General features: G+C 38.1%; 1 protein-coding gene across 7 annotated transcripts in view; it reads left to right on the top strand.

Moving 5' to 3' along the window:
• CDH13 (cadherin 13) overlaps nucleotides 1-17,558 on the top strand; it is a 489,849-nt gene that overhangs the window by 155,761 nt on the left and 316,530 nt on the right. For 5 of the 7 annotated variants that reach the window (XR_013938364.1, XR_013938365.1, XR_013938366.1 and 2 more), the window contains exon 3: nucleotides 8,891-9,099. The exons of the other annotated variants lie outside the window; for them this stretch is intronic. Coding sequence is in view for 2 of the 5 variants with exons in the window: in XM_080552450.1 (XP_080408576.1) it covers nucleotides 8,891-9,099 (209 nt within the window). In the remaining 3 variants the exon portion in view is untranslated. The remainder of the gene's footprint in view (nucleotides 1-8,890; nucleotides 9,100-17,558) is intronic. 7 annotated transcript variants of the gene reach the window in all.

Below are 17,558 nucleotides of genomic sequence, written 5' to 3'. Positions count from 1 at the left end.
CTCTAACTCAGGGTACCTGATGCCATACCAATACCTAGCCAAGTGGCGTTGTGATGTGCTAGGAGAAGAGAGGCAGAGAGCTTGGTGAGGTGAGGAAAGATGCCAGAATGCAGGGCTGGGTATTACAGGAGGCAAGGAGAGAGATGGAGCAGAGCACTGCTAAGGTGGTGCTTCAGTGGGGAGGGAGCTGCTCATTCTGGAATCACACATAATACCCATTACCCAAAGGCAAAGGAAGCCTTTAGTCTAGTATCACTTATAGCTCAGTTGAAGTGCACTAGAGAATTTCAAAGTGTTAATAATTTTTCCAGCTCTGCAAGGACTGTCAGTGGTAGCCAGGTAACGTGGTAGAGGGAAGGGACCGACGTGATTATTCCAGCAAAAACATTGCACCTTTTATTGGCGGTGGCTGGTTTCCAGGTGAAATACCTCCTCTTGATCTATGAGAACATTATCTACAATCTGTGGTATATTCTTCCCATGTATTTTTACAGCGCAGAAAAAAAATAATAGTTACTATTAATAGCTACAGTACACACTGTTGAAAGGGTGTTCTCTGAAGAGCAGATACATATGCCCTAGTGCCCACCGGATGAACTGTTGGCCTGATTTGCACATTTTAACAAGACTATGCTCAAATCTCATCATCACACACAAATTGCATGGAGATGTTTGCCAGTTTAGGTAATCAGTTTGGTTTTTCTTTTTGTTTCTGCCAGTTTAGGTAATCAGTGTGTGCGAGGATCAAGTCTGCTGTTTAGTTCTTGTTCTTCAAAGAAGTTGAATATAGATGCACATTTGTGTGTTCAGCAATCCTTGTAATATTTTGATGAATATTTTACTGTTGCTTGTCTCCACAGTTTTTGACTATCTATATGCTAAATAACTCATCAGTATAATTTATTTCAGAAGGCACATAAAGAAATTACGTAGACACAAAAGAATCATAAACATGGAATCACAAGCACACAGTGGAAGGTAACAGCCCACCATTGTTAGTTGGATTTTTTTTTAAGTCATTCTGTAGCAGAGGTAGAATTTAACATCAAACCATTAAAAAAAAAAAATCTGCAAAAAGCATTTTCATAAAATTCATTTAATTCATTTTCTTAAATATTCAGTAAGATTTTTGTGTGTGAAGAAGTCTTTTAGTCTTGTGTGCAGCTTTTCTAAGCCACAGCCCCATTATTTCTAGAGAACTTTTAGATATGAAATAATGATAAACTCACTTTTGAAGGAAAAAATGTCTCTATTTTCTAAAAGTTGCTCCTTTGCTCAATTTTTTTTTTCCTTCCCTACTTTCCAATTATATATATACACCATAATGATGGTAAATCTTTGCTAAACATGCCAGAGTTAGGATGACTGAGATTAGGGCTAACACACAAAATTGTGGTATACTTTGCTTTTCAAAATAAATCTGGAATAAGTCACCCAAGGAATTCAGCATCACCATAAAAGGCGGTTCCTGTTGCCTGGTAATTTTTAGCTTTGATTTCAATTTAAAGTTTTCAATTTCAGTTAAAGATTTCAATTTAAACTGGCTATGTAAAACTTAAGTCTGAGGGGGGATTTTCTGAAGTAAACCTGCAGCTTCTCCATGATGGGTGCTTGTTTCTTGGAAGGAAACTTGCTTTACTGCTGCTTGCTCCCAAAATCTGGTAGTGGAGTGAATGTAGTGGCTTTCTAAAACTGTGTTTCTGTGCCAGCCACTCCCTGTTTCCATCCCTCAATGTCCAGTGCAAGTGAAGAAATATTCTGATTGATTTATATGCTAAGAAACGATTTTGGTTCAAAAGGTTGAAACGAACTATTGACAGTGTTTTGTCTGGAATTTAGTCTGCTTCCAAAAGTATCGTGGGGCAAATTTTTTCTCTTTCAGCTCTTTCTTCTTTTCCTGTTCAGGTATTTTTGAAGAAAAACAGCAGAAATAAACAGGCTGTGAGCTCCTTGCCAGAACCCATGTTCCAGAGATTCTTTTGAAGGCCTCTCAAAGGAAAGGAGAAAAGCTGTTTCTCCTAATTGACAATATTGCTGGCTTGAAAAGCAGGACTTCTTTGTTTCTCAGCTGCCTTTGTCATAATCTGTTGTAACAGTTTCCTTAGCTAATCTTGGATGGATTTAGGTTGTCCAGATGTTTTGGTTCCAGGGAGATTGCATCCTATCTACACTGACAGGCTAACTGATCTCTTGAAGGCTCAGAACACTTCACATTTCTATTACTTGGTGTTAGGCTGCTGTGTGACACCCTGCAACAGAGTCAGGCATTCAGCAGCACGACTAACACTGTCATGGGGTGGTCTGTTACCATCTCCTTAGTTGCTTGCCTGCTTCTTTCAGTCAACACCATTATTTATTGCTAACAAGAGTCTTGGTAGATTATGGCACTTTATGATTTTTTTTATATACAACAGCACTCAATCACTTTTGCTTCACCCATCACTTTTCTCATTGCAGTTAATGAAGCTCAGCTTTGCCGGTTCCTATCTGTTTAACTGTTGCATTTTGTTAATATCTTTGAGCAGGGAAGACTTTTTAGAACAGACAAGGGTTCCCTACTGGGCTGAAAAGTTATATTGCCTTTGTGCAGCTGTAATGTGTTTATCTCGTCTCTTTAGACCTCTCACAGGTACAGCTTCCCATAGAAGAAAACAACTTGTCATTTCAATATGATCTAAAGTTACTTGTTAAAATAGATTAAAAAAAAATACACAGGATAAAATTCTGTTGATGCCATAACTCCCACTGATTTGAACAAGACTAGACTGTATTTACACAAAGGACCCTAACCTTCATTGCTATAATAATTAAGTCTCTGTGTTTGATATGTATTTTCAGTGTGAAATTTCCTCACTGAAGAGCTGTTTTGTTGCTAGCTATCATTAGCTAACATAAAAATGTGTACGCATATATAGAGACGTACAGATTAAGTTTCTCTATGTTTATAAATACATATATTTAATTATTCAAATATCTGTAGAGATTGTCAGAGAAAATTATGGATTCTGTACTTCTGTTCAAAATAAATTAAACTTCTGAGAATTAAACTCTGAAAAAAAAAGACTGAAAGAGGAATATATCAGCTTAATGTGCTTTTGTATATAAGAAATCTGTTTTGGCTTTTTTTTTTGTCTTTTTGCATAGTTTACAAAAGAGATCCAACTGTTAACCTTTCAATGTTTTAAAATGGTGTTAAAACATTTGTGGTTCATTATCATAAATATCACAGTTGTGCAGAAACCTCACATATGTGGCACATCATAACAGCAAGGTGGGATGTACTGAACTGATGAATACTAGGAACTTGAAGTTTCTTGCTGAGGTCTATTACAGGTAATATTTCCAATCACAGCTTCCGTTTCCAATCATTACGATAATGGACTTGTGGTTTTACACAAGAATCCTTTTTTCAGCAGTTGCCTTGATAATGATAAACTCAGTCAGTGATTAAAGCCTTGGGATGCATGCAGGTGTTGTTAATAATGGTGGACAAAAATACTCTGTACAGTTTGTATGTGAGAGAGCCTTCTTACAAAAAGGAGTAAAAGTCTAGTATAGGAGGCTGAGAAATGAACACAGGATGATGAGTGACATGCATGTTGTTTTTCATTGGGAGATGCTTGGCAGTATTTTCATTCTGCTTGTATGGAGTTTTGGAGCCTGTCTCATACCATATGGCATATTAAGCACAATAAAGATGTTCATTTGGCAGCTGGAGCATGACTAGGAACATCAGAAGAGTCATATATGCATCAATAAATTAAGAATTCTTCTTTCATGTAAATAAATATTAGATCATTTTTTTAATTGGCCATTGAGTTCTTGACAATGAGACACAATCATTTTGTGGTCATGCCTGGTATAGCATTTCCAAAAATCTAGTTTATGACTGTAGCTGAACAGCTCCTATTATTATTTTTTTTTGTAATTCTATAGCACCTTGAGTCGCCAACATGATTTTTTTTTTCAATTGCTGTACAGAAGCAGAGAAAGCAAGTGGTCTTTGCTCTGAAGAGCTTACAGTCTAGTTAAACTCCTTAAGCTGTAACACAAAGTGTGTAAGAGGATGTGGGAAGATTCTGTGTGTGTGGACAATCAACAGGCTACTGTTCATCCATCTGTTATACTGCAGCTGGGTAGTATGAATAATGTTAGTTACCCATCTCATGGCTTTCCTCATACCTAATCTCTGTGATAAGTGTATGAGCATCATGAACATCATAATCCATCATAAACATGTATTATCATGGTTGTGAGGCAGTGAAATGTTTTACGCTGGGAGACAACCTTTTCATTTTAGACAGACTGCCAGAGGGTTTGGTATCTTCTTTCCGTGAACCTTAGCAGACTCCTTAGGGCATGTGCTATCCATCCAGCTAACATAGACTTTGGTAACTGTTCTTAATTTTTGGTATTAGGGCACTATTTAAATAATCTGAAAAGTTCTTATTGAAAGAACTGTTTGCAATGGGATGTTTTATTTCTGAAAAGAGACATCCATATTTTCTTCCTGAAACCTAGCACTTTTGATCACTTAGATAAGCAAATGGATTGACTCTGAATTGACTTTTTTTTTTTTCCAGAATCCACATGAGTTTAAGGAAGCAAATGTTCCTGGTGAGGGACATTGTGAGAATTACTGGGAATGTAACATAACCTCATACGACATTCCCCGGTCATCCCAGTCCAGGAGGCATCATCATTCTGATAAAGTTCTCATTTGCCTCTAACTTCAGACTGGAGATTTTATCTAAGACTACATTTCTCTTCAACTCTCTTAACAATTTGCTTCAACTTCATCTCTGTTGGCCCCTGGTCCAAATAATCTTCAGTGTTCTCTATCCTTATGATCACTTCATCTCCTTCCACCCACTTCTAATTTCTCTCCTACATATCAGTACTTCTCATAGCCCTTTCATTTTCTTTCCCTCTCTTTGCTATTAACCTCGTCAAATACCCTTGTTTCTATGGTAGACTTGGGAATTGAAAGCATGAGTGCTTTTGTATGAGATATGGTAAGAAAAGTTTCCCACTTTCAAGCAACTCTGCCTCAGCCCTTTGATGGAAAAAGTGCCGTTTCATAAATCAGGGCCAATAGGTGAGCAAAATATAAAAGGTCTGAAAGCGTCAAATTCATAAGTCTAAGTAAACATAAAATATAAATCCAAGTATCTCTGCTAATTCCACATGTCAAATCTGCATGTGGTCTTTGAACTTCTGCAATGCATGCAGATGGCAGCAATGTGGGAACCTCAAGAATTCTGAGTGCTGAGCAGCAAAGTGGGAGAAGTGTACTCCCAGCCAACTTCACCCCTCTTTTAGAAACATAACACAGCATGGCTTCCTTCTGAATGTGGTGTTTGGCTATGGGATATTATAGATCTGAAGTCTGACTTTTTTTATTTTTTTATTTTTTCAGTGATTATTCTGTTGCAGTTGTTAGGCTTTTCTTTTAAGTTTTAGTAGGAGACTTTTTACTCCTGCTATGAATTTGTCACAGATGCAAATTTTTCCCCAGTTGTAAACTATTAATAAAAATTATTATTATTATTTTTTGTATAAGCACCAGCAGCTTTGGCTTATGAGAAGTACATATTTATTCAGTATAACAAGGTAGCTTCGCAAGGCCATGCTTGATTGTTTTTTAAAGGGAGGAGAAGAATATGTTAAAAGATAATCTACTCATAATTCATCAAGGCTGTAATCTATACAGTGATTAGTATAGAAAATTTCTATTTCCCATATTTGTGGTGACAGGGACATTTTGTCTCTTTGTGGGTTGATAGCTTTAGGAGATTGCAGAGAATCTGTTAAAACGCCTGTCATGTCACCATCATCAATTGCAATCAGTAGTTTTACTCCGGGGAGGCCTTACCAATAGAGAACCTTCTATCAAAACCCTTCTGTGATCACAGGACCCTTTCTGCAAGCGGTTCCTGGCTTCAGAGAGCAGCTGTGGCTCTTTGGGCAGCACAGATGCCAGCCCGGTCTGAGCACTGGGAAATTGTTTCAAAGTGCTGCTCCTCCGAAATTCTGCAGTTCACACCCTGCCTGCCCCCAGCTTTTACTGCAACATAAGACTTTGCAAGCCGAGGTCTGCGACGTGACAGACGGAGATAGATTTGTCTGTAGGGACTACAGTATCTGAGGGGAAAAAGCACTTTTTGTTTCTTATTTATAATCTCTCTTGCTTTCAGCAAAATTCAATGAAATGGCAAATGGGCTGATGAAATTCTGGTTTGATATCCCACTGTGAATCCAAGGATAGTACTCTTACCCTCAAGTAAATCTGAGGAAATAGGAGGAAGCTTTCATTAAAAATATGTAAGCAAGCCCAAAACTTGTGAAGACCAGATCCTTCAGGTATTGGGATCGTTTTTATGCAAGATGCTTGGTGACACTAAGGTTTAGATACTTCACAGTAAAAGGGTAGTCAGGCTCGAATTTACAGGTTCACAACATAATGTTCTTTTAAAAATCATACTTCAGGCTCCTAATTTCTTTGTCAGAGTACAGGGTGCCCATGTCCACGGGCTGCAGGGGCCTCTCAGTGAGGTGAGGCCTGCGCTGCCTGAGGCAGCCCTCAGCCACCTCCAGCCATTTCCAGAACGTTCAGTGGCGGCGCCACCTCAGCACGCCTGAGTCCCTCAGTGACACCAGTGGCGCCTCAGGGACAGCGTATTTAAGAAATATTTAAGAAAGAGCAAAAAGTCCTGCCTGGCAGTGGGGAATGAGGGAAAAAAGTGTGAGAAACAGCAATGTGTGAACCCCAAGGGCAGGGGAGGAGATAGAGAATGAGGTGCTCTGAGCAGGTATTCCCCTGCAGCCCATGGGGAAACCGCAGTGGAGCAGGTGGCTGAGTCCTGAAGGAAGCTGCGGGCCATGGAGAGCCTGTGCTGGAGCAAGGGAAAAGCATGAGGAGCAGACAAGGGCAGAGAGGAACTGTCAGGTACAGACCAGAGCCCCAGCCCTTTGTGCTGCTGAGGGGAGGGGAGGAGCTGGGAATGAAGGAGTGGGCTGAGCCTCAGGAAAAAGGGGTGGGGAAAGTGGGGATTTAATTTTGTCTTTGCTTCTTACCATCTAGATCTATTTTAATTGTCCATAAATTCAACTATTTTTCCTCATGTTGAGTCTGTTTGGCTCATGATGACAATTGGTAAATGATCTTCGTGGCTTTATCTTGACCCATGGGCTTTTTCATCTTATTTTCCCCCTATCCAGTTGAGGAGGGGAGTGAGAGAGCAGCTGGCTGTGTGTTTTACGGCTGGCCAATGTCAACACTCCGCTTGTTTGTCAAACAATGTCACAAATCTTATATTCTACACCTTATTTTGAATTTTGGGCATTTGAGGTTTTTTTTTTTTTTTTTTTTCTTTTAACCTTTCTCGTCAATATTCATCATAAAATACAGATACATTCAAATTCTGAAACCAGCAACAGTTCCTTTTTCCCTATGATGCTTCTACTCTGGAATTCAGTCCCAGTGAATGTCCGGAGAGGAAGGATATCCACAAGGTTCTCTGGCAGCCCTGGTTTCAAGTTGACCTGTCTGGAAATGAATGCAAAATTTGGTTTGACTTGTAGAGGTCTTAGTGAAGATGATTTTTTTTTTTTTTTGTGAAATTGTTCCAAAGAGTGTTTTGTGACCATCCAGTGTGATATTCAGTTTGTGTTTTAAAACCACTTATAGCAATTACACAGTCTGGAAGAGCCTAGGTTTTGGTGAGGTCGTGAGAGAATATAGGATTTTTTTTTTCCTTTAAAAATAATGATCAAATACAACAAGATAATTTATACAATGAATTTAATTATAAAAAGTGCTTTATTTTCAATAAAACCCTATTGTCTTTGATCTTCTGTAGTCTGTAACCCTGTCTGTAATGCAGTTTTTAAAGATCCAATAGAAATGAAATGTAAAATCAAAATAGCAACAGCATACAGATAAGCGAAAAGTCTGCAGCAGCAGTAACTTAAGGAACAGGTATGAAATATAGAACAGATTGTCTGGGGAAAAAAAAAAAAAACAAAACACCACATATGCAAATATATCTTTCAGAGATGTCAAACCGAGAAAAGTTTACTTAGCAATTAAAAGTTTGTGGTGAACACCTCTTAATCATATGGCTAGTAGTTATAGCAATGTTTATTCCAGTATTTTGTGCAAAGTGAATCTACTGGACTCAGAGAAGGAGCCAGAGGCAAAGCCTCAAACCTTTATCTTTAGGGATGTTTTTCTCTCTATGTCAACCTTCATAAATACTTTAAATATTCTATGTAAAGTGAAACAGGGCTTTTGACAGCTGTTGTTTAATGGAGAGTTCTCCTTAGCTTAGTAGTGCAGCTTGTGTACTATGTCACGATCCCGGTAGTTAATCAGAAATGTTATAGGTTGATTTTTCCATTATGTAACACTTTTGCAGTAGAATATGAAGTTGAATATTCTGTAAACAACCAATCCCAGAAATAAAGAAAAAAATTTGGGTTATCTGAAACCACTTTGGCAGTAGAAAAGGCTTTAAAGCTCCCTTGTTACACTGAGGAGAATAGCAAGGCTTCTGCTGCTGCTGCCTGATTTGTAGAATTAGGTGCACATTTTGTACTTTTAAGTGATCAGAAAATACTTATGTCCAAAACATTTAGTTTCTCTCTTCCTTCCCCAATTAACCTAGTCAAAATCTGCTTATCCTTCTGCAATTGCATATTCATAATGTTGTCTCTGAAATAATAACCATACAAATATAAAGCTTTGAAAGTTTTCCCTTAGATTGGAGCCATTTCTTCCTAGTAGACAAGCCAATAACATAAAAATGTTTGAAGTCTGTGTTCCAAAGTGGATACTTAAACTTGTGGTTTTTCTTTTTTTTCTTTTTTTTTTTTTTTTCTTCCCCAGTGGTGTTTGATGACTGCAAGGGGAATAACAAATTGAACTTCGAAGTTTCTAACCCAGACTTTAAGGTGGAACGTGATGGGTCTTTAGTTGCACTAAAGAATGTATCAGAAGCTGGCAGAGCCTTGTTTGTCCACGCACGGTCTGAGCATGCAGAGGATATGGCAGAAATTTTGATTGTCGGAGCAAATGAAAAACGTGGTGCATTAAAGGTAAGATAAATAAAAAGGACTAGAAGAAAATGCCAAGAAGGTGCTGTGAGATATTTACATTGAAATGTGTCATTGAGGACTGTAAGCAGTTTCAATCTGCTAGCAGAGAGATCAAAATTCCATCCAGGTATTGTTGTAACACTTTAGCACTTAGTTTAACTTAATAAAATATTAATTTTCCATGTTTTGAAAGGTATGTTACATCCTCAGGTGTAAATACCAAATATTCATAAAGAAATGATTCATATAAAAGAGCCTGATTATCAACATTGTCTGGTTCTTCTGGTGAACATTATGCCAGATAACCAGTTTGGCAATAACTGAAAATGGAAAAGTCATACTTCTGAATATGTAATTTACGATTTAAAGAACTTTCATGTTCCCTGCAAGTCTAGGGACATGGGAAAGAATTCCATGCTGTGGAAATTAAATTTTCACATGGGTCTGCTTATCTGATACCATTACGTCTTATGCTACATAAATGTGTGCATGCAGATAGCAATCCATATTTACCCTCTCTCTGTTTGCACTGCTGATTTTTGTTCCACTCTTTCCACTGAATGCTCTATCCATTCTTTTCCACTTTGGAATTTCAGTGTAATACTAACCTCATAATATGGGAAAAAGTGCTTCACAAATTGATTGAAATGTTTACTTCACAGCCATGAGAGTAACAAAAAGAAATGTGAGATAGCCTTCATTTCTGTGTCATGGCATTTAGTAAGAGGCAGGCAAGACAGTGACTTACTACACAATTAAGCCTGGTACCCTTACAAACCTGTAATTTCAAGGAGTATAAAGCAGCCATGATGAGAATGACTGATCTATTGTCCTATTTTGGTATTTAGACTTTCAGCTTCCAGCATTTTCATTATATTTCCAACAATAGCTTAGTATAACTTAAGTCTTCCATTAAAACAATTTAGCTTTAGGGGAAAGGTTGAACAAACTTCTCAAAGTCTGTGGCTGAGGAAAGGTTTTGATCTGCACTTTAAGCAGCACAAGATGTGAATATAGATTGCCAGCAGGGGAAAAGTATCAGAATGTGTAACTGTGCAGAAAGCTGATCAGAACACTTAGAGAGAATTTAATTTTATTTAAATATGCCATATCTTCACAAAGTTCAATTTTAACAAAGTCGTACTTGAGAGACTGTCTTATATGTTGGAGCTGTGGATTCAGGACCGTGCACTGTTGAATTCAGAATAGGAAAAGTACACTTGGAGGAGCTGGGCATTTGGCTGTCCTATGTCTCAAACTAGCAAGACATTTTCCTTCTGGTGCATTCATAAGAATGTGCAAATGATTTTATTTTCACTTCAGGTTTTGAAGCTTAGGAGCAGTTTCAAAATGGGGTTTCTCATTCTCCAGTGAGAAGTTAATGAAACTGTGGAGGAGTTTGAAACATCCCTGACTGGAGATCTGGAGTTCATGGGCTTGGTTTCTCTGCAAATATTTGATTCTCTGATAATCATATTATGGAACTTTTATTCTGGTTTACTTGGAGAAGCAGCCTTTCCATGTCTTCAAGAGGAAATAGCCTCCCATTGAGGCTACAATATTGGGAAAATCATGCCTCCTGAGTAGGAATTAAGACGTGTATTTGCACTGACTACAGCACAACTTTATCAGTGACCTTTTCTCTTTATGCCCTATTCAGGTTCTGGGTCGTCTCTCCTCAGAAAGTTCCAGCAATATTCATTAATATCTAGTGTTGAAAGTTATTACCAGATTAAGCCAATTCTAATTTGGTCCCACTCCTGGGTTCTGTTACAACCACTTTGAGTTGTTTCCGAGACAGAAAACCAGTCTAGGTCTGGTATATTCTGCTACTTGCTGGTCTTCCCTCACAGGTGGCTACTCAGAGTAATCTCATAACATCATCTCTACCTGCATTCATCACTTATTTATGGATTTTGATATTCAGCTCATAACTGGAAGTTTGCTTTTTATAGTATGTTGATCCTTGGTGTCTGCAGTGCCTTTGGGAGTTAGAAGATGTGTTAATGTGTCCTGGGAATCATCCCCTACTTCATTTAGTAGGGGATCATCCCCTACTTCAAGACAACATACAGGTCTTTGGGACTGGCTACTCTGACCTCAACCAGCATTCTGTAACTGTTAAATAGATGGTTTTTAGCAATCATTTCAGCTATTGTTTTCCTATTTTAAACATGACACAGTCTTGTCTTTCTATTTGTCATACTTAAGAAGGATATAAAGATTACAACATCCTATCTGAAGTGATTTTATGATAAATTTGAACTTAATCTTCTACTTTTACAGTCTGAATGTGTCAGCATGGAACCAGCAGAACTACTCCATCTGTTTAGGCAGGGTGTCTTGGCTAAGAAGTGCTCAGATGGAGCCTTAGTATTTCAGCATAATTTTGTAGGGTTAAGATGAGCACGTGTTAGAGCATTGCTTAGCATTCAGTACTTAGAGTACAGTACCTTGTTTAATTAGGGGATAAGTAGTTAAATATTTCCTCACTGCCAGCAACTGCCATTTCTTTTCTGAAAGCCTGTAACCTACATCTGTGAAATCCCATTGTTAATGTTTCTAATTGCAGATTCCCAACATGTTTGGAAATGACTGACAACAATGATCTCTAATGTGCTGACTGGCAGTCTGAGCCTGGAAAGAGACAGCACAGTTCCTAAAACTTTGGAGGGTGATTGCTACCAACCATACTTTAGAGGAATATTGGAAGTATTTACAGCTGATATATCGAATGCACAGAAAAGCTTTTGGTATTCTAGTGGTTGAAGGATGTGATGCTTTCTCACTGAAGATGTGGGAAGATTGTAGTTAGCCTTAATGATCAGTTAATCAGTGATTAACTTAAACTACCTTTGTGGCCATAACACAATCAGTGGCTGTTCAAATACCACTTACTGTGTAATTCTGCTTTTTTAGTCTAAAGGTCATGTTTTCTTACTCTTCTGCCAGAGACACATTGGCCCTACAGAGCCTGAAGCTTTCTATCATAGGATGGCCTTGACTACAATATGAGGATAGGTAGGTGGCTCATCAGCATCATCAGCCAACAGTTGCTCTCTGATCACAGAATCTTGTGCAAGATCTAGTGTCAGAAGAACCAAAGTCTGTATGTTAGATTGCAGATAGATTTCTACACCCAGCTTTTAGTGTCTGTTCCTGCTATATTTTTGGCTAAATATGTTGGGTTCCCCCTGTCTTAACAGAGGGGAAGATTCTCAAAAAGCCACTGTCATTTTTGAGAGGTATGTGGAATATGACTGAACAGAAGAGTTGTCACGGGCCCATGGAGTGTGTAGCATTTACAGGGTGTCATTTTCTCTGTAGTAACACGTGTGTGTGTGTACTTGCACCCTTGGACAATCAGTGGAAGAAATGAAGTTCACTTAGCTTCAGCTTGGGGCAGCACTGATGGGGCATACACACAGTCTGTGCTTATGCTTTGTGTTGCCCCATGTTTCCTTAATTCCCCTTTCACACAGCCAGAACTTGAGTGTTTGATGAGATTAAAAAAAAAAAAAGTTACGGAAATGTTTTTATTCATCCAGGATTCCCAAAATGAACTTTAAGCTTATTCTGAATAATGAATAATAGGGTTCAGATCTCTAATGGAAAAATAAATCACTCACAGAAACGTGGTAGGGAACAAACTGACAGAATTGATGAGTGGCAGTAGTTATTGTTCAAAATTATACCTCATCCAGTGCCTTGTCCCTGCTTTGTTTTGTAGGAATAGTAGTTGGAAATTTCATCACATCTGAGCATTTAACCAGACATTAGTGGTTTTATTTATTTATTTAAGGAGTCTGGGTTTGTGAAAGACAGAAAGTATAGCTAACCTTTTCTGGAGTCCCATAAAAGATTGTGGGTTGAAAAATGCAGCGAGCTGGGAATTGAATTGTGTACTCCAAGGCTAAATAAAATGGGTGTTTGTTAGATTATGGAGAGGGAGAAGGACTAATGCTGGTTTTAATAACTGTACTCCTAGTACACTAGGAGCTAGAAGAAAACCTTTGGAAGTGATCTTTCTCTGCAGATAGGCTTTTTTTGTGTGTTGGCAAATGCAGCCTTTATTTTCCACAGCAAAGGGAGTTATTTAGAACTTTTATTTGTTACTGCATCACAGACACTGAACGGGGGGAGCTAGATATCAAGAATCTGGCACCAAAGCAGATAAGAGGGCAGGCAGATATTCAGAAATTCCAGGCTGGTAGTAACTTCACTGTATGGTGCTCAGCAGTTGTCCATACAGAAGGATGAAATGATTAAATAAAAACTGTCAAACCCTCAGGACACTTTTCAGGCACTAGATGGAAAAGGAGAAAGAAAAGAAGAGATAAGAGAGAGGAGCGCACCCTGAGACAGCATGTTGTAGACGACGAAAGTTTAAAATCGTCTCCAGCAGTAGCTCAGATCGAAGGAAATGAAGTTGCTGCAGTCCTGCTACTCTGTCCAGTCCACTTTGTAACAGTGAGAGGCTAGTCAGATAGGCTGCTTGTACTTTTCCTTTTGTCCAAGCATTGTTTTCCCAACATCAGTGCCATGATATGTTTATTATAATGGGGATGGGAGTGGCAGCCTGTCTGAGAACTTCCCCTGCTGCCTTGAGGACCTGAATTCTGTTTCCTACTAAGTCACTGCCTCGATATTTGTGCAAATTTCTTTAAGTCTATGCCTCTGTTTCCTCTATTTCTGTTTCTGTATCAAACAGAAATAGTGAAACTAAGCTCCTTGGATCTAAATGTTAGCATTTCTTGTTTGTGTCTTACTCTCTGCTTTATCCCTGCAGTATAAGGATTGCAAATTTTATTGATATGAGATAAAAAGTGCCTTGAGCTTTAAAACCTACATGCATAGTTTTCTGCCTTAGATGATAAAGGATCAATAGTCTTATTATGAACCAGGATTCGCTCATGGAAAAAAATACACAAGGTAGTGAGCGGTTGAGTTTTGTCATCTGGCAGTTCAATAATTTATTTGGAAAATAAGATCAAAAATCAACTGCTCTGCTATAGCAAGCAATCATTCCCATTAATGTATATTAGCAGTTTTTTCATTTTTTTTTTTCAGTTTAGAATAGAGTTTCAAATAGGTTGAAAATTACTGTGCAAAAGTATGAAGATGGAATCACATATGAGATATTGACAAACAGGCTAAAAGAGTTTCATATTATTAGATCTGCATACAGCAGTTGCTGCAAAAAGTAATGCATTGCATAAATAAAATACCAGGTTTTGCTTTTCATTTTAAGGCACAAAATAGAGTAAGTCACAGGGGTACATCGATATATACGATACACTTATGAGTTATTACACTGTTCAAAACAGTATGTAGAATACAATTACTTTCAGAAAATCTGCGGAGATACTTTCCCTTTGGACATGAGGATTTCCTTTAGGCATATAAACATGGGTTTTCTTAAAGAGCAAACAAATGAAAATCCCACTTCTTGCTTTTGTTCTGTTTGCTAGAAAGCTTAACATAGTAACATTTGCCTATTAGCTGTTAAATGATCAACTTTCTATTACTACTTTTATATTTGTTCTTTATGACATTGCAAACACCAATTGACTTGGACTTTATGCATTAAATACTGAGCTGTAAGTTATTTTAGAATTTGATACCTGGACATTGGTGATTTTTTGGTAAGTGGCTTTTTCCCTGCTTTAATCATCAATGGAAGGATGCTAGTAAATTTATTTATTTATTTATTTTTAAGTCAGCAGTGCTACATTGTAGGTTTCACAGAATACATCTTAATTAATGTCAGTGAAAGCAAGAGCTTGTTCTTATCAATGGGTCATTCTGTAGTATCATTTAGCTGCCTTTTTGGCTATATTTTTATAAAAATCCTCTGTGCACCACTTGTTGTTGGTAAACAACAAAGAACTCCTTTTATATAAGAAGTCTCCTTAGCCACTGAAATAAGCTATTTTCTATAAAAATTCCAGTCACTTAATTTCCATTTTTATCCTTCAGCCTGATCCAGAACCTGCTGAAATAATCAGATTCCAGCAGACTTTAGATCAAATCCTCAAAGCAGGAGTTTTGTCTGACAGTGCCTTATGGATGTGATTTCTGCACCTCTTTACTTGACGGTTGCCGAGTGACCCTGCAAATCCCTTGGCACAGTGCACATGGGTCGTGGTTTTTCATCTATAACCCCACTCCCCCTTTACTCAGCTCTGCAGCAGAGCCTCACCTCTATTGATAGGCTTGTGCTTTCCCTCAGGCCTGGGCTGAATTTATCCTTCTGACTTAACTCTGCAAATTCCCACCACCAAAGAAATGCAGGTTTCATATGCACTGGCTTTGGAATTTGCTCTGACAAAGATCCATTTATCTGAGAATTATCATGGTGCCAAGAGATGTGGCAGTTGCCATAGCAACAATTACATATTGTGTTGAATACCAGAGTAAATACTGTAAAGAACATGAGCCACTGGTGGTTTTCATTAACTTAACGTTCCTTATTTGGCCAAAGTGTGTCTTGTAAGTTTATTCACTGTATATATAAATGCTTAGATCAAACATGTGGGCTAGCTTTCCTTCCCTTTCCCTCAGCCCACAACTTCAGCATGTAAATGAGATGTACTTGGTTATTTAAGGAGAGAAAAATGGTCTTATAGACTAGAAATATGAATAATTGACTGTGAAACAAGAAGCTGTTAGCTTCTGTGAATGTTCAGTGCTTTCCTCTGTGAGTAATCTATGTGATTTTACATGATCTAGGGGTGCATTTGCCCTGGAAAAGGGACTTTTACTTTCCAGTAGCAAACAGAGCGAGGACAAGTACAAAATATGGCTAACAGGAATTCGAAGGTGAAATGAGGCGATTTTGGAAACAAACCCAATCTTTGTTAATTTTTCAAAATTATTAATGGACTAATCAAAAATGACAAGCAAAAATATTCTAAATGAACACTTTCTTATTAAAAGCATCTAAAGTCATATCTTCTTTTAGCACTGAATTGCATTTAGCCTTTCTGTTCTCACTGCAGTAACAGGTATCTTCCACAGGCCCTTTTTACTATTGCTTGCTGTGCATCTGGCATAAATTTATTTTATTTATTTTTTTGGGGAAGCTTAGAACCAAACGCAGTTCTGGTAAGGAATCAATTTTGTTCTATTTTCTTTTAACACACACTTGGGTCTTATCCTTCATCCATAAGACTTAATGGCAAAACACCATAAATCTCAGTGAGGGAGATTATTCAAAGATTGTTTAAGCCTTCTATCTGAATTAAAATTCACCCTGGCACAGGGTGCCAAGAAAATACCTATCTACCTCTTACCACTAAAACATTTTTATGAGAGTTTGAATGGTAGGTGAGTTGCATGAAGACCTTTTGAATTGAATTAGCTTTTTTTTTTTTTTATCTATGACGCTAACTGTCCTAAATCCACTAAATTTTGTGCAAGAGTGATAAATCTTCATGCATTGACATATATATATTTTTTCAAGTTACTCTTCTGAATCCAGCCTGAAAGTATTCTGATGATATGGAGAAAACGATTCCAATTTTTTGTGCTAATCTCCAGAGATTATTGATGAAGTTGTGGAGAAATTGTGCCAGAGGTGTGGGGAACATTTTAAAGAACCATTTAGAAAAAAAAATAAATCATTGCAGCTGTTGTGGTTTAACCTGGCAGGCAGCTAAGAACCACAAAGCTGTTCACTCACTCCCTCCCCTCCACCCAGTGGGATGAGGGAGAGAGTCAGGGAAAAAAAGGTAAAACTCCTGGGTTGAGATAAATACAGTTTAATAGGACAGAACAAGTGATGCACAGTGCAGTTGCTCACCACCTGCTGACCGATGCCCAGCCAGACCCTGAGCAGCAGCAGCATTCCCCAGCCAGTCACCCCATATAATTGTTCAGCGTGATGTCCTATGCTATGCAATATCCTCATGGCTAATTGGGGTCAGCTGTACTGGTCCTGTCACCACCCAGCTCCTGCTGCACCTCCAGCCTCCTTGCTGGCAGGACAGCATGAGAAGCCAAAAAGTTCATGATTAGTGTAAGCGCTGCTCAGCAGCTACTAAAACATTGGGGTATTATCAGCATTGTTCTCATCCCAAATCCAAAACAGAGCACCATACTAGCTATTGGGAAGAAAATTAGCTCTATCCCAGCTGCAACCAGGACAGTAGTAAATGAGGATATAAGAGGGAAGGCAACAGGCTAACCATGATTTAGTGAAACATTAAGCGGGATCATAAAGGATAAGTAGATGTCTCTTAGGATGTGTAATTTCATGAATTTATAAAGCGGCTTTTATCTTGTAAGGTCCTTAATGCGTAACCATTGCATACACAGAAAAAGAGTGTGTGTGTGCATGTCTGTAGACATACATGTGCAAAAAAGAGGTATTTGCATTCAAGTATAGAGATATTTTCTTATTTTGTTAATACGTATTTCATAATGCTTCTTTTCACATCAAGATAGCAATAGAGTCA

This window comes from Anser brachyrhynchus (genome assembly GCF_964034855.1).
Source record: "Anser brachyrhynchus genome assembly, chromosome: 12".
In the NCBI taxonomy this organism is placed as follows: domain Eukaryota; kingdom Metazoa; phylum Chordata; class Aves; order Anseriformes; family Anatidae; genus Anser; species Anser brachyrhynchus.
Note: the sequence above shows the minus strand (reverse complement) of the source record. Positions and strands in the feature narration are given on the sequence as shown.